Source organism: Sapajus apella, unplaced genomic scaffold (assembly GCF_009761245.1).
Source record: "Sapajus apella isolate SASKATOON/1434 unplaced genomic scaffold, GSC_monkey_1.0 scaffold73, whole genome shotgun sequence".
NCBI classification, from domain to species: Eukaryota; Metazoa; Chordata; class Mammalia; order Primates; family Cebidae; genus Sapajus; species Sapajus apella.
In genome coordinates this window covers 9,198,419-9,222,399 of record NW_022437013.1, presented here as the reverse complement: position 1 = coordinate 9,222,399, position 23,981 = coordinate 9,198,419, and the positions used below count along the sequence as shown (strand labels likewise).

The following is a 23,981-nucleotide window of genomic DNA, read 5'->3' as shown; positions in this document are numbered from 1 at the left end:
ATTTATTATGTTATTATTATTTTAGAGTTCTTTAAACAAAAACATAGTACAAACATCATAGATTAAGATGAAGGTGAGACAGAAGAAGTCAGTATTGTATGGAATGGCCTCAAACCATCTGCAGCCTTTTGGCAAACAGACATTTTCTTTGATTGCTGCTTCTGTTTTAAATGTCTTTATTTTCCACACCCAATTTGATGAGAGCAACAATCTTCTTGAGCTATCAGATTCCATCTTTTGTGACTAAAGTTCTCAAAGTCATCCAAGAAGGATATTAACAGAGTTAACAGTACCATTCATACAATGTTAGAATGTCCTTCCTATCATTTTGGTTAGATTCACTTGTGATGATAGCGTAAATGGTTGAGAGTCAAACTCTGGACTGAGCTTACATTTAGTTTACCATGTATAAGTTTTGTAACTTTGAATCAGTTACTTAATTTTTCCAAGGCTCACTTTACTCATCTATAGTATGAGGGTGATTTTAATGCCTTTCTCAAAGGGTTTCTGTGAGGAATTAGTAATTTACTCCATGTAAACCACTTAGAACAATACTTAGCAAAGAATAACGGCTCAATAAATGTTAGCAGTTTTATTGTTACTTTATTATGAATCTCCAGTTAGTGGCTGGGGCAATCTCACTACAGCCTAACATTGCATACCATGTCATGGGCTAGCCAGGTCACAAGTAAATTTTAGTGGTGAATGGGTTAGAGCCAAAGTGTTAAGCCAACACAGATTACAAATGGTTTAAAATGAATTTCCACATTCCCCTAAATTATCAGCCTACAAGGCTGACTAGAAAATATTTTAGACTAAACAAGTGGTTGGATAGGGAATAGAGCAAAACAATAGCTGAGCTATGATATTTAAGATGTCCAGGTCTTTACTCTTAGGTCAGCTGGAAATATGGAGGCTAGAAATGAAGGTAAAGTGGTCCACTGTATACAAACATTTATTTTGGTGTTCTTTTTCTTTCGTGGGTGTCCTGATTTATTTTCCTTTCCTTATAGTCAAAAGTCATATTTCTAGGAATGGGTTGTAGTAATTCCAGTCTAAAGAAAGAACTGTGTTTGAAGCATCAGGATTAAGCTGTTTCTCTTATCAAAAGTTTTCCCAAAAACACTAGAACTGTACTGGAAAGAGATAAATATATACTGATGTGGCTTTTTAAAAAATATATACAGGGGTTAGCTCACCTTCACGCATACCGAGTAATTCACCGGGACATCAAAGGTCAGAATGTGCTGCTGACTCATAATGCTGAAGTAAAACTGGGTAAGTTTATTCTTATAGTATTTCAAGTTCAAAACATCTTAATGGAAAAACTCCGTTAAGATAAGATAACTATGCTTTCCGTCATGTTCCTGTCAATATCCTCTACTAATTTGAGCTGGGTTTTCCCTGCCTGCAAAACCAGTCGAAATTTAAAAATTTGTTTGGGAGAGGAGGCGGGGCAAAATAAAGAGAATGAACCTACTTACTTCTTTGAAATCATGTAGATAAAACAACTTTTGAATTTTAATGGGGATTTACTACTTTTTGGTCATCCCTTTACCCTCTATTAGAAATAGCTACTATATTTATTTAAACAATTGAATTGAGTATTGCAAATTTCGATGTCATGGGCAGGAATTTAAAAAAATAAAAAAATTCTTTCACACAACAGAGCCATAATTTCTGAAGACTATCAAATAATTTTTAACTATATAAGGAGGAATTGCTTTGGATTTTTTCAGATATACAAAAAATGATATTGATCAGAATTGCTGCTCCAATAATATCCAAGTCAAATTCTGAATTATAAATCAAAAAAAAGCTGGAAGTATCTAGCTTTTATTCCTGAGTTCAGAGTGGTATAACTTATTTGAAAATAACCACACATATTTTCTGATTTTTTTTGTCATTAGGCACATAGGGGACAATATATTTTATCCTTTAATGTGTAAAATAAATATCAATAGTTTTCAGAATAATACCATAAAAATCATATCAGTACATTGTAGTGGCAGATAACCTTATTGATGCAGAAGGTAAGTCACTTGCATTATTTTTCAACACTTTATAAACATGTATCTGAACATGACCTTAAGATATTACCATTTTGTTGCTAAACACTTAGAACAAAAGTAGAGATTTTGTTTATTAATTGAAAACATTTTTCACTGAACACTTGTGGAAGAAACATGAGGTAGTAATTGTTTATCCTTGAAATAAGTGAAAGTAGTTTTAAGAGAATGTATTAACTTCTTTGGTGTCTGTCTAAAAGCTACAAAGCTAGAAACACAATTTTAAAATATATAAGAAGTGGCCAGGTACAGTAGCTCACACTTATAATCCCAGCATTTTGGGAGGCTGAGGCATGAGGATGACTTGAGACCAGTAGTTGAAGACCAGTCTGGGCAACATAGCAAGACCCTGCCTCTAAAAAAAAAATGTTTAATTAGTTGTGCATGGTGGTGTCCACCTGAGGTCCCAGCTACTCGAGAGACTGAGGCAGGAGGATCACTTGAGCCTAGGATTTTGAGGTTGCAGTAAACTATGATTGTGCCACTGCACTCCAGCCTGGGCGGCAAAGACAGACCTTGTCTCTAAATAATAAATGAATAAATAATAAAAATATAAAAAATAAGAGCATACATATTATTTAACATTTAAATATGCAGGACAGGTAGCTTATCACAAGGCTTAACACTGTTTGCATATAGAGCAACACTCTCATATACTTGTATCAAGTTGCTGGCCAAGGCAAACATTTGCGACACAAAAGAGAAATTGTACATGAAAGAAAAGCCACTGAAATATCTGTCATAATGTCCGTGCACTAAAGTTCATGTACTTTCTCTGAAGGAGAGAACTTCTACTGCTGGATTAGAGTTTAATAAGACTTACTTTATATGTAATCCCTGTACAATTTGTTTTAGATGAATCAGACTATCATTATTTTTAAGTAACACATTATAAAATTTAATCACACATATTTTACAGTTAAGTCTTGTACAATTTGTTTTAATTTTTTTAGATTATAGTTGTTTTAAGGCAACATAGTATAAGGAGAAAGTTGCAGAAAGCAAACCTAATGACAGCCAAAGCAAGTGATAGAAGGGAAAGAGATGGAAAAATGATTATATTGCAGTGGCAATCGCTCAATAAACTTCATATTCCAGCCTGTAAAGTCATGAAATAAACTTTAAATTATGCCATTGTTGAGGTTTCATCTCATCTTGGCTTTTCGTTCTCTTTCTCTTGCTCTTTTTTCTTTTTTTCTATTAATCAGCCTTCTAGTCTTTTCTCCTTTCATTTTCTCCTCTGGATATATGCCATATAGAAGCTTAACGGCCTTCGTAGGTATTTCTTGGCACCTAATGCTGGCTCACAGGGATAGTGAGAATGCTGAGCTATTATTTAACATATTTCTTTAAAAAAATCTAGATAAAAACATTGTACAACACCCAATGGTATCTTCACAAATATTGTTGTGGACATTTTTTTTTTTTTTTTGGTATTGTCGTTCTTGTTAGATCCTTTAAAACTGCCTTGAACTCTTAGGGTTTTCTTTTTCATTTTTCTTCTCTTTCCCTAAATTCCTGAAGCTGCTTTTAGTCAGTTTCGTTCACCATCCTCTGGATTCCTGGAAACCATTCTAAATTAGAAAATCTACTTCATTTTTCATCCCTGTTTTATTTCTTTTGGAATAAATAACCCCAGTCCACTTTAGCCTTTTTTTGTTATGTTTCTGAGGATACGATACCAAATATTTTCTTATAATGTATCCCACAGATGAATAGAAGACTGAACTCTTATAATCTAAGCTAAGCTATAGATACCACAATAAATACCTGCATCTGATTAAAAAGATCTGTGTAGGAATTTAAACTAAATTCTAGCAGAAAACTCATTTTTCTTTATCATTGTGATAGAGCCTTCTAATATCATGTGTGAGGCTTCCTGATCAACTGCTAATAGGTTTCAGATTTCTTTGATCTTGCTTATACTTCTGTTCTTCCTCCAGCTTGGTGCCAGGTCCAAACACTCCATATGTTATCACTTTGGAGGTTCAGAGTGTCCCAACAGAACTTTGTCTTTAATATTCATGGTAAACATTCAGCCAAACCTAATGTAGATTTATAATAGCACTGCTGAGTCTCATTCCAACATAAATAGCAGCAAAAGCTTATTCCCAGTATTCCTGGAGTAGACTTCATGGTAAAATTTGCTAGGCTAGAATGAAAATCTGTTATCCATTGTGGCTTTTGGCTTTTGTATCAGCTTTCCAAGTTAAATAAATAACTTAATGAGCTTTTTCTTTCTGATTGATTATTTTGACATATAATGATTTTGGCAGTTGATTTTGGAGTGAGTGCCCAGGTGAGCAGAACTAATGGAAGAAGGAATAGCTTCATTGGGACACCATACTGGATGGCACCTGAGGTGATTGACTGTGATGAGGACCCCAGACGCTCCTATGATTACAGGGTGAGTATGAGAATTCAGACAGTGGAAATTACAATTTGGAAAGGATTTTTGATTAACATTATTTGCAATGATAAAAAATAAAAAGTAGGCAACTCCTCCTTTAACATTACATGCTGGTTGGAAATACTAGCCTCTATTTCAGTAAGTGGTTTGATTATATGCATAAAATAATATTTTCTAAGAATGTGGACAAAGTATACCATTGAGAATTACCTGCATTTGAGACAGAGTGTGTAGTTTATGTTGCTTGCAACATATTGGTAAAAATATTATATAATGTGGATTTATATGTATATAAAAATTGAACTTCTAGGGGCAAAAGACATTGTAAACTTAAAAATGAATAAATGTAAAACCAATTATTAATCCCCACAGTAACTTAGCTCCAGAAAAGACAAAAAAAAATAATTTGATTACTCAGGGTAATGGAGAAAATCCTTGGCATGTTTCACTTCCAAAACCACAGAAAATCAGTAGAATAAACAAATTAAGTAACAATTCCTGCTATTTATTAAAATTTCCACTGAAACTGCAATTTGGACAATATACATTCATGTACACATTTCAAAAAGTTGATGCGGAAAGAAAATTCTCCATTTGCTATAGACTGGAAAAATCTCACTCCCCGCATAAGTCATCCAAACAATTAATTGTGGTCTCCCTGAGTGGAACCTAGGACTCAATACTTGAAGTTGATTAATTGAGAGTCATCTCTTTTCCCTTCCCTTAAGTGCCCTCTGCATGATCTGCAAAATGATTATTTACTGAGAGCCAATTATGTTTAGTGCTCTGTTAGGCGTTATGAAGACTATGGAAGCACAAAGTTCTTCAAGTGGCTTTTTATAAAAATAATGCTTTATAGTTGTATACTTTTTGCAGTCTTCCAAGGACTTTTACCTGTATTTGTTATTTATTTTTAGTTTTTAGAACCATGTAATTGAAGGAAATCTTAAGCTTAGACTATCACAACTGAAGCTAAAAAAATCTATAAACTGGGGTTCTAAGAACCCAGTTAACCTACAAGGCCGCAGATCACCTGAGGTCAGGAGTTTGAGGCCAACCTGGCCAACATAGCGAAACTCTGTCTTTACTAAAAATACAAAAAAATTAGCCAGGTCTGGTGGTGGGCACCTGTAATCCCAGCTACTCGGGAGGCTGAGGCAGGAGAATCGCATGAACCCAGGAGACAGAGGTTGCAGTGAGCCCAGATTACACCACCAAACTGCAGCCTGGGTAACAGAGTGAGACCCTGTCACAAAGAAAAAAAAGGGAATTCAGCAAATCTGTTTAGGAGTCATTTAGCCATCCAGTGTATCTCTAGGCCTGTGCCCTTTCCACGCTAAAAAAAAAAAAAAGTACTAAACAGTTAATAGTAGTGAAGATAATTTTCTAGAAACTCTTTATAGTTCTAGACTTAGTTTAGAATATTCCAAGAACTGCTGAAATACACACACACACACACACACACACACACACACACACACACACATACACACCCCAGTCCTATCTAAATGTATACTATTATTATCTCTATTTTACATAGAGTGAAATTAAGGTACAGAGAGTTAAAACATTTACCCAAGATGATACAACTGGTGACTCTATGTAATGAAATGTCTTTATAGCAAGTTTCTTTTGATATTTCAGGTAAGGCAATAATAGCAATGCATCCAAGATGAACTTTCCTTGCATTTAACCCCATTCCCTATCAACCCGTTGTGTAGTGAGGTACTGGGTGGTCACAAGCTCAGATTATGCCTTCTTACAATGTCAGTCTATAATGAATCTTTACTATAGGAAACCCATAAAATGGCTCCGGCATTGGCATCCACATCCCGAACTAAACATTGTTTTAAGATTCTAAATACTACCAACTGCCTATTTTTAAGTCACATTTTTTTTGTCATGTTTTTCTTTGCAGAGTGATGTGTGGTCTGTTGGAATTACTGCTATTGAAATGGCTGAAGGAGCTCCTCGTGAGTAAAAATGTTTGATATTTGTTAAAGATTAGGGAAATATGCCATACAAATCGTACAAATCTCTCTCTGTGGAAGAAGATGAGATTGCCACTTGTACCACTCAGCTTTCACTGGCCAGACAGGTGTCATACTATGTGCCAAACTACTAATGGTGACCTTTTCAGTGATTACCAAATGCTTTCTTCAGAATAGCTACATGTGGGTATGTAAATCAGCTTGTGCTTTTCTTTCTTACAATATCTTATTTTAGATTGACTGAGTTTTGTTTCAATTTATTCTCAGTAGTATTTGGTCCTGACAGTCCTGAGCAACCAGAATAAGGATTCTGGTTGGCATTCCAGTCTATATTTCCTGGTGGAACATTTAGATTCCAGAATATTTAGTCACACACTGCTACTGCCTCAGGCTGTAATAGTTGAGAAAATTCTCTAACATTTCATTGAAATTGAGCTAATCTTCAGAAATTTCAGGAAGTAAACATAGTTTTTTTTTTTCCTTTGGAGTCAATCCAGCTTACCTTTAGTGCCCTTTTTCCTCCTTTCAGCTGCCTCAGTGCCCATGTCATCTTGTTTTCTCTACCTCCTCATCATTTAAATGACGTGTTAGCATCCTGTTCTCTCAAGGCACTGTTTTCTGATAGGAAAGTAAAAATGAAATGTGAACTTGGGTGTAAATGATGGATAACCATCTAATGTGTGCCTCCAGAGCGTAGTATATTTGCTGTCCTCAGTAACTAAAATCCAAAAGTGTAAATGACAATGCATCTCTGGTATTGTTGAATGAGAAGTGAAAAAAAATGCCTTGTGGGGTGTGGGGAGGATTGCTTTGCTTTCCCCTCTCCAAAGCAGATCCTGTAGATTCCCATGTTCTTGTATGCTCTATCTGAAAAATGTCCACCCATCAAGCTTTATGAATTTGAAATATCTTAGCATTTAGTTTCACGGCCAATGAGAGGAATTTCAAGAAATAGAAATAATGGTAACATAATTTTTGAGAATTCCTGCTATCCCTTAGAATATCAAAGAGGGGCTGGGATAAAGCTAGGGTGCCTGTGGAGATCATGTTGCTTCTGCCTCTATTATAGGGCCCCCAATTCAGCAAAGTACCTTAGTTGGGTGAATAAAAAATTAATAATAGGAATTATTAAAATGTAAAAAGATTACACATGACACATATGTAAAATTGAAATGATACTGAAATAGTGGACTATTCCTCATCATCTCTTGATTATTTCTGTTTGGGAAACATACATAGATTATGTTAAATTGAGCAGCAGCAACTAGTATTTCATATTAGTATTGATGCATGGGTTTGGTTAGGATACATGCCTGCATGTATATTTTTCCCTTTGTTTCTGAGTGCTCCTCAGCATGCCTTTTCGGAAAACCAACTTTCTATGTTTTGCGGTTTATACTCCCCGAGTCACCTTCGTTTGTTTCACTTTTTTTTCACTCCAAAATATTAAGTTATGGGGAAAAAAGTATTGGTGAGCAAACTCACAGGAGTGTAGAGAAGGAATTTTGCACAGCATACACAAATTGCAAGCTTCTTAGAAAAGATAAGTGAGGACCAGGAAATTTGGAATTCACAAAGAGGGAAAATAGGGCTGGCCTGCCTGGATCAGTAATTTGAATAGTACAACTTTGGTCAAGAGCATCTCTAAATGGCCTCCCGACTAAAACATTTCTCCTTCACTGGTGTTCTTTATTGCCTGGAATATTAATTTTGTGTGGAAATAATTGTCATCTGTTTAACTACACAAATCCTCCAGGTTATTATCATTATTATCTCAGAAGGGATGGCCTTCCAAAGTGACAGTTATCTGATAATATCCTTTGAGGTCCAGATAACAAAATTGTCTTCCTTTGGTGAATATTTTCCAGAGAAGTAAAGAGAGAGAAAGAATAACTTCTCCCTGATAGGATGCCATAGGGCATGGGCCCCCAACCCCTGGGCCAAACTGCAGGAGGTGAGTGGCGAGCAAGTAAGCAAACATTACCACCTGAGCTCTGCCTCCTGGCAGATCAGCAACAGCATTAGATTCTCCTAGGAGTGGGAACCCTATTGTGAACTGAGGATGCAAGGGATCTAGGTGGTACGTTTCTTATGAGAATCTAACTCATGCCTGCTGTACTGACGTGCAACAGTTTCATTCCCAAACCAAGCCCCTAACCCTAGGTCCATGGAAGAACTGTCTTCCACAAAACTGATCCCTGGTGCCAAAAAGTTTGGGGCCAATGTTGTAGGGGCTCTAGAAATAGAGAACTGGATATTTGCAAACCAGGACCTCCTTCAGTCCCTAGGTTCTGGGTAGGAATTCAAACAATATGGGGACCTTTAAACCAAGGCCAGAACATTTCTAGTAACCACCCAAACATCAGAGTATCATAGGCTAATTTTGAATAGATGTGGTTTTTAGTCTCTATCCTTTATAAAAAAGATAATCTGTTCCTGGAGGAGAAGCAGGATAAGATCAACAGTTCACCCTGACTCCCCTTTCTTGGCAAAGCTGTAAACCAGTCAACTTGCCTTAAACTGGGCCATGTTTTCCCCTATTTTTGCATTCTCCTTGATATTGTGTATCATTTTAAATATTGTCAATGATGCTTCTTTATAGTCCTACTTCTATTCCTTGTAGTGTCGCTCTCTCACACCCCATGTCAACCTTTACCTGAATGCATTGTGGCTCAAATCTACCCCTGTCCCATCAAGAGGCCTATTCCTTCAATATTCAGAAGATTCCCTCAGATCTCAACATGTGTTAAGAATAAACCACATTATTTAACCGAATTCAAACTAAGCTCAGTTTAATATGTGTCCTACCCTTCAAAAGATAATGTGATTTTTAAGGAAGGCTTGCTGTTTCAAAGAAGTGAGCCTCTAAGGCCAGGCATGGTGGCTCACGCCTGTAATCCAAGCACTTTGGAGGTCAAGGTGGGTGGATCACCTGAGGTTGGGAGTTCAAGGAATGAGCCTCTAATGATGAACATTTAGGTAGTGTTGTGAGATATGGGTTGGAGGGGGCAGTTACTGACATTCCTAAAATTAGACTATATAAGATGGTATTTTGCGGGAATCTGCACCCACAGTCAAATCCAGCAGATAGCTCTTGTACCCACCCTATGCTCCATTCCTTTGTGAACTTTTCCTTTAAAGAAAACTTACCTAGTCTGTGTCCTAGCTCTTGACCCCTGAAGATGTTGTCAGTGGAATGACTGTTGCTCAAACGTTAATAAATGACCACTGTTTAATACTGTACAAAGTCACAATGTGTTTAAAGGACAGAACCTGGAGACTGATGGACACAGTAAAAGAATTAAAAGAGTTAAATATGATCCTGATCTTTTGTTCTTGGAGCTTATTCTGCCTTCAATTATAAAAATGTACCTTCTATTAATTTATAACCATGTAATTGAAAAAAAAGCTTGACCCTTAAACAATTTCCTTTGTATAGCCCTAGTAAAATCACCCAGTGGAGTTTTTGTCTACTACTATGAGAGGCCAGTTTGTCACTTTAGGTTTGCATCTGAGGATGCATTTTGGTAGAGAAAGGATAGCTCTATCAAGAGTCATTAATATCAAGTTATTCTCACAAGAATGACGCACTTGTAATGTTAGATGAAATTGACACTATGGTTCTCAATTGGGGATGTTTTGCACTGCCAATTTTCTTTAATCACAACACAAGAGGAAATAAGTAAAGTGAGACATATTTAAACACTTATAGAAAAAAACAAAATTCCCAAACCAATGAGGTAATTAATTTATATAGCACATATTGGAATAGGCTTTTCTTTTTATGCCTGTGTGTGTGAAACAGAGAATGAAAGGTCCAGTAGTTTGGCACAGTCTCAAAGTTCCATAGGGTTAAAATCTTTATTATAATGTCAATAGCTGATATTTATTTAGCATCTACTACGTGTCAGATACTTTTGGGGGGATTTTAAAAATTATTTAAACAATTTTTGTGGGTATTTAGTTGGTGTATATATTTATGAGGTAAAGACACTTTTACTTGTAAGTTGCTAATTAATCCTCACAGTAATTCTTTGAAAGGATTCCTCCTGCTACACTTCCTGTTTTTCAGATGAAAAGAACACAAGATACAGATAGGTTAAGTAATTTGCCCAAAGTCACAAAGGTAAAGCTAGATTTGAACCCAAATGATCTTACTCCAGGTGGTGTATTCTTAACAGTTGCACTGTTCTATCTTTTTTTCTAGAACTCTCAGCTTCCAAAACAGATTCTTCTCAGCTTTCAAGACTACTAAACCATTGTTATTTATATATTATTGTACTTAAATAGTAGTCTGGTTGACTTTTTCAGTCTATAATTACATATCCCAATTTTATAACTAAACACCTGCAATACAAAATTACAGAAGTGTACTTGTTTCACTTTCAGTTAACTTTTCGAGATATAAATTATCAACTATACATTTCATATATGTTTTCTGGTTTATTATTAATTTATACTACCTGGTGATAGTGAAACTTGAGAATCTTATATATTGCAAAATTGTGTTAAAACAAGCTTTTCCTTTTCTTTCTAAATACATTCTTTTGTATTTATTCATCCCTTAGTGGCTACTAAACATTATATATGAAAGATTACTGAGAAACCCCTCTGGAATGAGGAGTGTGCTCTTTAGTTATCCTTCCCATTTTTGTAAGTTTATCTATTTCCCTTTGCAGCTCTGTGTAACCTTCAACCCTTGGAAGCTCTCTTCGTTATTTTGCGGGAATCTGCACCCACAGTCAAATCCAGTGGATGGTAAAGATGAATACCTTAATTTCCTAAATACATTGACTTGACATTTTTATGTTAGCAAATAAGTTTTAGCTCATTTGGTCACTCCTGCTCCACCATCCTTGTTGGACAATATTTTCTAAAATCTAACATCTTAACTGGGAGGTTTAAATGACCAGTTTTCATTAAGAAGTAGCTACCCAAGTATAAATAAGTAATATCCTCTATAGTATTTTCTGATGCTATTATTCTACTGCCATTAATGGGCATGTTCAGTTGTTTCCACAGTAATGGGATGAACTAATGCAACTATTTGTGGTGCTTACATAGGCAGTCAGTTATATGCAGCCCCGTTAATTAGTCATTTAAACTAAACATACACAGACCTAGAGCAGAAGACTTGCTCTCCCAGGACACTACATGCCAGCTAAACTTGGGAATTCTTCTCTCTAAAGCTTGTTGATCTTGTACCTGAAGCTCTTGCATATATTAGTTGCTATTGCTTTCCCTGGTAGAAGTGGTGACTGTTATTTGATTGCTAACATTCTGCATTGCAATTCAACTTACCATGGATTCAGTCTTTATAGCCACATCTATTTTTTCAAGGTTAGTTAGTCCTGGCTCTTTTAACACCCTCTTTTTGGATCATTATATTTATTCTTCTTTAGTTAAAACTGCATATAGTCAAATGAAAAATACAGAGTACGAGTGCTGTGGGACAATGAATCTAGTCTTGCAGACTACATGTATCACATTATCCATTTAATCATCATACTTGCGCTTGAGATTTTTCCAGGTACATACAGGTAACTCATTGAAATTTCTACTGTAATTTAGATGGTAAATGCGATTAACTTTTGCTTCTTTTTCTGATGTCTAAATAGGCTCACTGTATTATGTATGTTGCCAAACTGCAGGATGTTTAGCAATTGAAAAGGCAATGATACTTAAAGGCAGCTCTCTCTAAATATGATTTTCAGAGAGGTATGTGGGTGGTGGTGGGAAGAAGTCTGGCAGGCCTGAGAACATTTTTTTTTTCCTCTTGGACTCATTTATTTTAGGTCCCGTAAGTTCCACAATTTCATGGAAAAGTGTATGATAAAAAATTTTCTGTTTCGTCCTACTTCTGCAAACATGCTTCATCACCCATTTGTTCGGGATATAAAAAATGAACGACATGTTGTTGAGTCATTAACAAGGCATCTAAGTGGAATCATTAAAAAAAGACAGAAAAAAGGTAGAATCTATGATGTTTTATTTTACTGAAATGAATATTCAGAGCTTGTTCGTGTATTGTTTCCAGGAAAAAATAATATTTGTTTAAGAATTAGGTTGAAAGTAAAACTTCTGAGGCCTTCGATATTTAACTTTTCCAAGAATATAGCATGTACTCTTATTTAATTCATTAACTCTTGCCTGAGTGTGTGGGTGCGTATGTGCGTTTGTGTGCTTTTGTGTATAGCCACTAATTCTTGCCAGTTACACTTGGAAAATATTCATATTTATAGAGACATTGAAAACCTCCAGTAAAATTTTGTGATATGCCAACTTTAAGTAACTAAAATAAATGAAAGATAAAAGGCAACAAAATGTATATGTTACTGCTGTTTTTGTTTTTTTTTTTCAGCTGGCATGTTAACAAGAGATAAATGGATTTGTAATTAACCATTTATTGACCAGTAATTTTGACGTAGTATTTGGGTACCATATAAAGCTAGTTTTATGTACTAAACTCCAAATATAAGATGTAATTAAAGGAATTAATTTATACAAATAAACATAAACTTCTGTCTATTAATAGAAGTGAACTTCTATTTAAAATGGCAGGATTTTGCAGTGACCCTAGATTGTGCCACTGCACTCCAGCCTGGGTGACAGAGAAAGACCCTGCCCCCCAAAAAATTAAAATAAAAATTACAGGATGGATTTTCACCAAGTCCAGAAGAAGCCACTTGGGAAGTTCTAACTTTATATGTTATGTTACATATTTCACATTTGATTTTGGGGACCATAGGCAGAGTTGAGAGTAACAATGGAATGTAGAAGGGAAAACTTGAAAAAGCAAGCATCCTCAGATCAGCTGTGGGATTGATTGCAGTGGGGCTTGTTACATCTGTACATGTATCCTGTTTTGAGATAAGGAGCAGCAACAATTAATTTATTTACCTATGGTAATAAAGTTATTGAATCAATGTCACAGAAGACCAGCCAGTTTCGAATGGGTGCAGGAAAACTGCACATCTACTTGGTAATTTGCTAATTTCCAGAGTTGCAAAATTTCCAAAATTTTACCTGCAGGAAAAGTTCCATTTATATGGAAGTTACACTAAAGATATAAATATAGTTACCCTTAACATTTTAATATAGGAAATTCAAAAGAAAACTCTTTTGTTTGTAAGCTTCTATATTTCAGTAGTAACGGCACAGCTGTTAGGAAAGAAGCTGAATTTTTTCAATGTGTTTAGTGTAAAACACAGAATTAAGAATTTGCCTTCTCATTGAAAAGATTTAATATCAATCTAAGCCATAAAGTCCTTACATCTAGCGCTCACAGCTGTAAGCGATGCTCACCACTATCTAGAGTTTCTCTTGTCTCATTCTCCCTTTGTCCCATTCTCTCTTCTTTCTCTTTAGAATTGCAGAAATCAGATAGCTAAATTTTCTTTTCTCTGTTCAGAGAAATTAATCTGCATGCAATAGCTATACTGTGCTTTAAAATGGGCCTAGAAATTAGAATATTGTCTACATCACAAACCAAGTGTGTTTGAAGGGCTACCTTCTTGCCCTTGTAATTCACTCCATGTCCTGAGTAGAGGGAACAATGTGAATAAAGTGGATAACGTGCTTATATGCTGACTGTTTATGCATTATGTTTTTCTCTTTCTTAAAAAAAGGAATACCTTTGATCTTTGAAAGAGAAGAAGCTATTAAGGAACAGTACACCATGAAAAGATTCAGGTGCGCTCCACAAAGTACTTATATAATTTGATGATAGAAATTTATGTAAGGCAGTTGATTCCATACTGTTGCCTTTGATTCAGAAAGAATGCTTTCTGATACAACAAATAACAGATCTCTGTTTTTAAGAAATATTAAGTGAAAATATAAAGAGAATATTTTATTATTACCTAAAGACTCCTTAATAACTGGCAAGTGAATGATCAAGTAGATATCAGATTTCATTAATAATTGAATACAAATGTTACCTTCAGAATATTTCAGACATTAAAGGAATGATTTTAGAAAGATTTACTGAAGGTATCTTCATTGCAGAAAATTTCCATCTTTTAAAGTAAAAAACAATGCCCCTGAATGGCTCCATTCCACTAAAAATTCTAATTGTATGCCCATCATTTGTATGTTTATTTTAGAGGACCCTCTTGCACTCATGAGCTTCTGAGATTGCCAACCAGCAGCAGATGCAGACCACTTAGAGTCCTGCATGGAGAACCCTCTCAGCCAAGGTGGCTACCAGATCGAGAAGAACCACAGGTCCAGGCACTTCAGCAGCTACAGGGAGCAGCCAGGGTATTCGTGCCACTGCAGCCTCTGGACAGTGCGCCCAGGCCTCTCATGGGGCAGGCTCAGGCACCTCTACGACTACAAGGGGCAGCTCGGGTGTTCATGCCACTACGGGCTCAGGTGAAGCCTAAGGCCACTAGACCTCTACAAATGCAGATTAAGGCACCTCCACGACTACGGAGGGCAGCCCGGGTGCTCATGCCACTGCAGGCACAGGGTAGGACACCTAGGCTTCTACAGGTACAGGCCCAGGTACCCAAAAAGCAGCAGACTCAGACCCAAGCATCAGAACCACAAGATCTGGACCAGGTACCAGAGGAATTTCAGAGGCACGATCAGGTACCTGAACAACAAAGGCAGGGCCAGGCTCCTGAACAACTGCAGGGGCACAACCAGGTACCTGAACAAGAGCTGGAGCAGAACCAGGCACCTGAACAGCCAGAGGTACAGGAACAGGCTGCTGAGCCTGCACAGGCAGAGGCTGAGGCAGAGGAACCTGAGTCATTACGAGTACATGCCCAGTTATTCATGCCCCTGCTATCACAGAATCACCATGTGCTATTGCCACTGCATTTGGATACTCAGGTGCTCATTCCAGTAGAGGGGCAAACTGAAGGATTGCCTCAGGCACAGGCTTGGACACTAGAAACCCCACAGGCAGTTGACTCAGTTCAAGCACTGATAGAGGGACTCTCAAGAGACTTGCTTCGAGCACCAAACTCAAATAACTCAAAGCCACTTGGTCCTTTGCAAACCCTGATGGAAAATCTGTCATTAAATAGGTTTTACTCACAACCAGAACAGGCACGGAAGAAAAAATCAAAAGTTTCTAGTCTGAGGCAAGCACTGGCAAAAAAACTATCACCAAAGAGGTTCAGGGCAAAGTCATCAAGGAGACCTGAAGAGCTTCAGCTCTCAGATTTAGAAGCCCGCAGGCAAAGGCGCCAGCACAGATGGGAAGATGTCTTTAATCAGCACGAAGAAGAATTGAGACAAGCTGATAAAGTAAGAGTTTTTGATATTTTTACTCTGAGTCAGAAATGAAGAGAAAATGTGATAGCTCATGCTGATGTTTTTTTCTCAAAAAAAAAAAAAAAAAAAAAACCAAATGAAATAAATATTCATTATGTTCCACAGAAAACATACTAAATAATTTGTACTTCAAATAAATTTTCTTGGAATTCCTAAATACTTGTGGCTAATTATGAGAAAAATATTTTTCAGTATCTCTACTGAAATATTAGCTTTAATTATTTTCTGTCTGTTCCTTTAACCAATCAAGGGTCAACAAATGCACATTTAAAATTGCTACTTTGGATCTTTAAAAATTACTTTCATAATTTAAAATTTCAAATATAACTCATTAAAAAACAAGCACAAAACAAAATTTGGTTTTATTCCTCTAACCTTTAAGTTAGTTTATTATTTCTTCCAATAGAATGCTGAACTATACTATTTGAGTGAATAGCAAGTACTACAGGATGTTTAAATCAAGTTTAAAATGAGAAAGCAAAGCAGTTTCCAAAATATTTTGTATATGGTTACCATATTTATGACTTGTTTTATTAATGTGCTGCCAATTTTATATAATACATCAATTATGTGGCCTCACAGAACATGAAACAATTTACAAATTGTTCTCTGTGTTATAAGACCAACAGGTTCATATGTCCACTACATAGTAACAGTCCTGTTACACATATAGCAGCGATGCAGCTGAGGAAAAGTTTAATGATCAGCAGGGCATGGAGTTACGAGGTGGGGAGGAGACCCTCAAATCCATCTTTTGGAGGAGTTCCGGGCTGGGGTTTTTAAGAGGATTGTAGAGGATGAGGTGCTGGATAATTGGAGTTGTTGATTGGTCAGGGCAAGGTTGATGGTCCTTGAAAATCATCAGGATATAGAAACTGCATTTTTTGGTGAGGCAGCTTCTTGTGGGGTCCTTCAGACCAGTTGACGTCAGTGGGGTCCTTCAGATCAGGTGATTGACAGTAGTTTCACTGGTATGAAAGACCTGAAAAAATATCTCAAAGGGAAAACAACATTTCATAATGTTCAAGTTGTTATCTACAGAGCAGTTAAGGGGAATGATGATGTTGCAACAAGGTCTACGTGATTCTAGGAAAATAGGCCAAAAACACCTATTGAAGAAGGAGGCCAGAGAGCAACCTGACTTACAGAGTAATGCTAAACGTGCTGCAAGCTTGGTATATTTTTGTTTCTCCCCCTCTCTTCTTCTGTGATTAATTTTATAAGGTAATAGTGGTGATTTCATCTGTACCATTTTGAAATGTGGAATACAGTATGTTAAACTCCATTTTATCTAGGAACAGTCACTAAAATGTAATTGTTTCAAAAATTCTTTAATATGAAGTGGATATGATTTTACTGGAGTTATTGAACTTAATCTTGTAGATTCCAAACTGATAATGAAGAGTTATGGGCTTAATAACAAATTAATGAGGTTAGATAAGATTAGGGGAGGAGTTGTTTTCTAATACTCCGCTCATATTTGAGTAAAAGGAATCATTGTGATGATACTAACTTAAACTCTGATATCCACATCTATTTCCCTAATAATAATCGATGTAGTAATTACAAATGAATTTTATCTGAGTATCTAGATAAGGAATTCTTTGGGTTTGTGCATATTGAGCCAATTAAACGAATGCTAATTTGTTGACATGTTTAACAGGAGAAAAGGTAGAAGGAGCAAGAGAAGCAAATCTCAAAAGGGAAAATGGATGTTTAGCTCTCAGAAAAAAAAAGGGGGGGGGGAGCTATAAAAAGAAAAAAAACTAAATGGTGAAGGGAGAGGTTTAAGTCTAGAATTACGACATTTAGTAAAAACTAGCTCGTCTAAAATACTGATTATTCTCAATGAACCCTAGTAATCAATTAAATCTAATGGGTTTTATATATATGAATAAGCCTTTTATTGATCTCTGAAAGGTTCAGTGTTACCAGCATGGCACACACTTATTGTCATTTATTGTTTTAAACATGTATGTGGAAAGCCATTCTAAAATTTATAAAAGTCAATAAATAATACTTACAAATCTCATAACTCTAGGCTCTTGTACAAACATTTATATCTTTATATGTGGTCACTGAAGAAAATATAAAGGCAAAAAAATGTTGATAAAATAGTCAAAGTCACAGAACTTTTGAAATACCTGAAATTTTAATAGAGTTGAGAGATGTAGGTGACTGCTTCAAGTAATCAGCAGGAAACAAAAATGCATTTTTATTAATTTTTCAGTTGAAGAGAGAATATTGATTGGATTAAAGGGGAAAACAGTTTCCTAAACTCTTAGAGCTCAATTAGGGAGAAATATTTGCATCACTGTATAACAAATCTTGCATTGCTCAGGAAGACCAAACTTTGAAGTTATAATCGCTTGCTAAATGTGACAGTTAGTTTGGTATTATGAGTTAATCAAGCTTTAAGCCAAAGATTCTTAACCTGGATCCTGTAGATGAACTTCAGGAGGTCAGCAATCCATCAGAAAATATATGTAATATGTTTGTCTATATGCAGTTTTCTGTGGACAATCTATAGCATTTCTCAGATTCTAAAAGGGATCCAGAACTAAACACTATTAACAACTACTGGTTTAAATAATTTTTATTATTTGAATATTATTCTTTTAAATTGTATATTAAGATGATGAAGTTGTTACTATCACTTGCATTTTGACAATTAAAATAGTTACTTTCCTTTTTGTTTCAAAGGACAACGAAGATGAATCATCAGACAATGATGAAGTCTTTCATTCGATTCAGGCTGAAGTCCAAATAGAACCATTGCAGCCATGCATTTCAAATCCTAAAGTAATTGAGGTAAATTTTTCAATATGAGTTGCTGTGACATTAGTAAGAATGTAGAACAGTGGTTCTTAAAATTTTGATCTCAGTGTCCCCTTATACTCTTAAACATTGAGGATCTCAAAAAGCTTCGTTTATTACATGGATTGTGTCATTTGATATTTAACTTATTAAGTTAAAACTGAAAAACATTAAAAATATTAATTCACTTAAAAGTAATGAAACTATTACATGTTAACATAAGAAACACATTTTTATGAAAAAAAAATACCTGTACTTTTCCAAAACAAAATTTTACAGAGTGACATTGTTTTACATTTTTGTATGTCTCTTAAATCTTTCTTGCTTAATGAAAAACACCTAGATTCTCCACATCTTCAATCTGTTGCCATATGTTGTTTTGGTTGAAGTATATGAATAAAAGCTGGCTTCTCATATACAGGTAGTTGGAGAGGGAGAATTTTCATAGATTGCTTAGATAATTGAGTAAGTTATTTAATAATATGCCAAAACTAGAGAAGTGGAATCTGAAACCATATCAATGAAATTTTGTATATTCAGTTAATAATAAAACCCATTGGTCTAGCTTATGCTGTGAGTAAATGTTTGGCTGATGCATGATTTTTAACTTCATGCATTGGTCAATTGGAAAATATTGGTTCACTTTGTATGTAGATCTTCCCAGACATTTACATGTTTCATTATACAAGATCAAAGAACAGCATTTGTTAATATCACCGTCAAGTTCATCATAAAATTTATTGAATATTGTTATCAAGTGATTCATGGCAGATATGTTTGAAAATTCTAATTTTCCTTTGCAAGCTCAAATTTTATCATTGCTAAATTATAGCATCACTTTTTCCCTTTAAATTGACAGGCTTACTTTATTCATTAAAAATAAAATGTCTACCAAATACCCATAGTCTGAATAGTCATAGTTTGTCAGTCTTTCTTTAAGCAAAAATATTGTACATGAAAAATGCTGGTAGTTTCAGTTTGTAACACAATCACACAAATATTTTTCCTTGATTTTCTCTGGTCGGGGATGTAGTTCGTGACAGAGGCTGGGTCATTTAATCTGTGGTTTTTGTTTTGTTTTGTTTTTTGTTTTTACAATTATAAGAATAACTAAGTTAGTCCTAGTGTCTACTTACCTTCTGTTTTCATGACTATATCAATAGTATCCTATTTAGTACATATATTGGAGAGGCCAGAGTTGTAGGTTTTCTTGTCTAGACAAGGTAGCATCATTATCACAGCCAGTGTTCCTAACACTCAGCCATCTAAAACAATCTTTTTGTAGATTTTTTGAACAGTCAAGTAGATTAGGTGAGTCCCTGAAGAACTCAAACTCTTGCCTTATTGATGGTGGGTCAGGAGCCTCGTTGCTCCTAATCAGCACAAGATGTTTCACAGGAGTCTACTATGAAGTCTTTTGTAGACAACTCTTCTGTTTAAATACAATCCCCCTAATACTAATAGTCCTCTGAAGTGAATAACAAAGAGTATTCTTTTATAAATACTAACCACTGGCAGAAGGAACATAAGCCAGATTGTATTATTTAATTAAAAGAGGCAATATGTCTTTTTATTTGCCTTATTAAATGACTTTATTCATACTCTCAGGTAATAATTATTACCTTAAGCATGACGTAAGCAGGAAATGTAATGAGCTATGTCTGGTTTGAAATGCATCGTTATCTTAGTATACGCTATTCTTACTAATCATTTTCCTCTCCCTAGTTTTGAAATTAAATACAGCCAATTTATATTAGGCATTATCTTTTTTATTTTTGATCATTACCTATTTTGAGTAATTTTGGCCTCCAGTAGTGCCAATAAACTTCCTAAGATCAACTTCGTAAACCAAAAAGCCCAGACTGGGTCATATGATCCCAATTATATGAATTGAAAGTGAAAAAAAAAAAAATCAGCAGATGCTTACCCTTACCTACCTGTCTCTTGTAATGTAGATATAGCCTTGACAAGTCACTTCATAAAGAAAAAATACTGTACTAAGGCTACTCTAATTTCTAGAAAGTATAAAATGAGTTTATCCGCATGAATATGCTAGATTTAAAAAGTAACATGGTGAAATGTCCTTTTTAAAGAATCTAGTATGACTGCCTTATTGCACATCAGAATTACCTATGTTTTGAGCAGCTAAAACTGCTTTGAGTAGAAGTGTGGTGATACAAGACTAAGTGAAGCAAAACAACATTCCCTGACTCTGTCTACCGTTGTTGGCAGAAAGTGAATCTCCCCTATTGATGGAAGCTAGCTTATTATATGCACCCTTTCTTGAGTATGTGGCCATATTCAATGATTGTAGGATTAGTAAAATGCAAATTAATTTTAGAGTTGAAACAGTACTTGGAACACTAATTGTGATAGTGCAGTCAAATTGTAAAGTAGAAAAAAATACTTTCTTACTTTCTTAAAGACGGGGCAGTTTTGACTCAAGAGATTTAAATGAAATGTATGTGGATGTGTGTGACAACTTTGGAAAATCTAGGGTTAACTTAAAAGGATGAGTGTGTAAGAATCTGAACTTAAATTCTGAGTGAGAAGTTTAAACTTGATATAAAAAGAAATGTGATAACATGTAAAGAACATTAAATTAGAAGTTGGGAGGCCTACATTCTGATGTTAGATGTTCCTTTGACTTAATATAAAATTCTTAGAAAAGTCACTTTTCTCTCTTTGGGCTACAAATTCCTCAACAATAAATTAAGATTTTGATTATATGAGCTCCAGAATCTGTTCCTATACTAAAGATCAAAGATACCATCAGAAATTATGGTTAAGCAAGCCTAATGTTATAAGTAATTATAAAATAGTATCTATTTATTAAAATCATATTTTATGAGTTAGACTGTTAGGAAAATATATAGGAAGACAGACATTTTCCCACACATTAATAGGTCCGAAGAACTTATCGAGAATTCTACTGAAGTATTGCATTGTGTCTTTAAGGTTCAAGAGAGTTCTCCTTCTGCGCCTAACAACCAGGATCATGCAAATCATGTGAAGTTCTCTTCAAGGTATGTATCTTTGATTTCTAATTTATTAAAATTTCTCAAAATGAATTATAGAATGGAAAATAAAAATCATTTCATTGATACCACATTTTGTGAAATCAACTAAAATGTCACTGACAATGTCATCACCATTTAAAACCCACATTTAAAACCTTAACTGCAATGATCCATTACCTTTATCTTTCACATTTGGACATACTGCAGTTTCTGAAATATTTAGATTCACAATTCTAAAGTGAAACTAACAACAAATACTTTGACAGTATTCAATTGGTAGTCAATGAAAAGACATGAAATTTCAAGTCAATTTTCATACATGTACTGCATGATAAAACACATACATGCAAATTATTTCTATGAGAAGTTAATGTCACAGAATGAGTAAGCCTAAAAATGTCCTAGAGTCAAAATCAAATCTAAAACTCAATATTATATCAATAAAATGTCATATATAATATTGATATCAATCACTGTATTTTTTTATCTTTGTAATATTGGTGATTTTCAATAATTTTCAAAGATCACGTTCCACATTTTAGATATTGTGTGCAATGTGTTATATTTGAAAACCAAATTTTAAGGTAGATTTTTTAAGAAAATCATACTCTGTCGAGCCCCAATTCATAATAGAGGGAACTTAAGTTATATTGATTCACTGTCAGCAAATATATATAATACTTATTGAACACTCACTATACTCAAGATATTGGACAGTATGGTCGGATGGCATACAGTTAATATTATGTAGTATATATCTTCCTGCTTCATTATTTTAAAACCCCACATTACTATGTCTTCAGATTTAACTGAAGTGTAGAAATTTTGAAAAATTATGAAGCAAGACTGGGAAATTTCTTTTTCTCTGTACTCAATTAATGGGTTGTCATAGTCTATCTGACCTCAAAGGAAAGAAACCAGTTTAGTTTTGAGTAGTTGGTTTTGGTATAATGGAACATGACTTTAATAAAATCGAATATACAAAAACCACACTTGGTGTTAAACTCAAGAACAATTGTTCACTTTACAAAAGGATTTTGAATTTATTAATAGCAAATACATTACATTTAAATATAGTTAAATTTATAAAATTAAATGAAACTCAAGTCTTTCCAGAAATTTGGGGCCATTGAAAAAATTTTGTCTGTTCCAGGACTAAATCAATAACCAAAGTCCTTCCCATATATAAATGCCACAATAACTATAAAATTTAGCAGCACTAGTCCAAAGCAACTCTCTAAATATTCCTTAAATTTGAATAGTAAGAACGAAAGTGCTCTATTTGTCTGTCAGTGTAGCTATCTAAATCATGAAGGGGATGTTAAAAACATGAGTTTCAAGCATTTAAAATCTAGATAATAACAATAGAATATATGACATAACAGTAACTTATTTTGTTTATTATGTTAAAATACATACACTATAAGATTATGTTTATTGCTGTTACTCAGATAATAATATTGTCTGAATATTAGCTTTAAAAGCTTATACAAATTTTTAGAAATTAATATATATGTAAAGGAAACATACACTCTATAGAAACATATATTTTTTATTTTGGAAATTGTTACTCTTTTCTACACAAAATAGCAAGTTTGGGGGAAAGCTGAAATTGGAAATTATTACTTAAGATCCTCTTTTTCAGTTTGATATATATCCATATATTTATACAAAACTTTGTGCTGGACTTTATGTTGAGTTGTACATTCCCTTTATGAACGTTAGGACATGGAACATGCTTTTCTGTCTTTTCATTAGTGTTCCTCAGCGGTCTCTTTTGGAACAAGCTCAGAAGCCCATTGACATCAGACAAAGGAGTTCGCAAAATCGTCAAAATTGGCCGGCAGCGTCAGGTGATTCAAAGCACGAAATTTCAGCAGGCAAAACACAGAGCTATTGTTTAACAACTTATATTTCAGAAGTTAAGAAAGAAGAATTTCAAGAAGCAATGAATAAAAAGTGTTAGGGAGGCCAAGTAGGATTAGGACCAGAAAGCCACTGTATTTGGCAATTGGGCGGTGGTCAGTGGTGGCCTTTGAGAAATGGAAAAATAATGTTCCTGAAGATTCACCTTTTCATTGGGTAGTAGTTGGGAATGCATCTAAGGGAGGTGGGTAGAGTTAACTTTATTAAGTTTCTATACCACGTATGAAAAATATGGTAAAGGAACTTGAGAGAGGCCTCTCCAACAAGCTAAAATATATAGGTAGCAATTAGAACATTGTATGGAGGACTTCTGAATGTGTTTCACTTATCAATTGGTTACTTCACTTCTCCAAAATAGGACAATATCTCATAAATATCCCTAAATGTTACAGTGATGGTTTTACTTAAAATACATGAACAATCAATCAACTCATAGAAAATAACTTTCAAAAGTTGTGAT

General features: G+C 34.8%; 1 protein-coding gene across 5 annotated transcripts in view; it reads left to right on the top strand.

The window, feature by feature from the left end:
* The window catches only part of NRK (Nik related kinase), a 152,965-nt gene that overhangs the window by 92,627 nt on the left and 36,357 nt on the right, over positions 1 to 23,981 (top strand). For all 5 annotated transcript variants that reach the window (XM_032250932.1, XM_032250930.1, XM_032250931.1 and 2 more), the window contains 10 exons: positions 1,188 to 1,278; positions 4,346 to 4,476; positions 6,398 to 6,452; positions 11,150 to 11,228; positions 12,266 to 12,441; positions 14,099 to 14,162; positions 14,576 to 15,731; positions 18,462 to 18,569; positions 21,534 to 21,601; positions 23,354 to 23,448. In XM_032250932.1, coding sequence (XP_032106823.1) covers positions 1,188 to 1,278; positions 4,346 to 4,476; positions 6,398 to 6,452; positions 11,150 to 11,228; positions 12,266 to 12,441; positions 14,099 to 14,162; positions 14,576 to 15,731; positions 18,462 to 18,569; positions 21,534 to 21,601; positions 23,354 to 23,448 — 2,023 coding nt within the window. The remainder of the gene's footprint in view (positions 1 to 1,187; positions 1,279 to 4,345; positions 4,477 to 6,397; positions 6,453 to 11,149; positions 11,229 to 12,265; positions 12,442 to 14,098; positions 14,163 to 14,575; positions 15,732 to 18,461; positions 18,570 to 21,533; positions 21,602 to 23,353; positions 23,449 to 23,981) is intronic.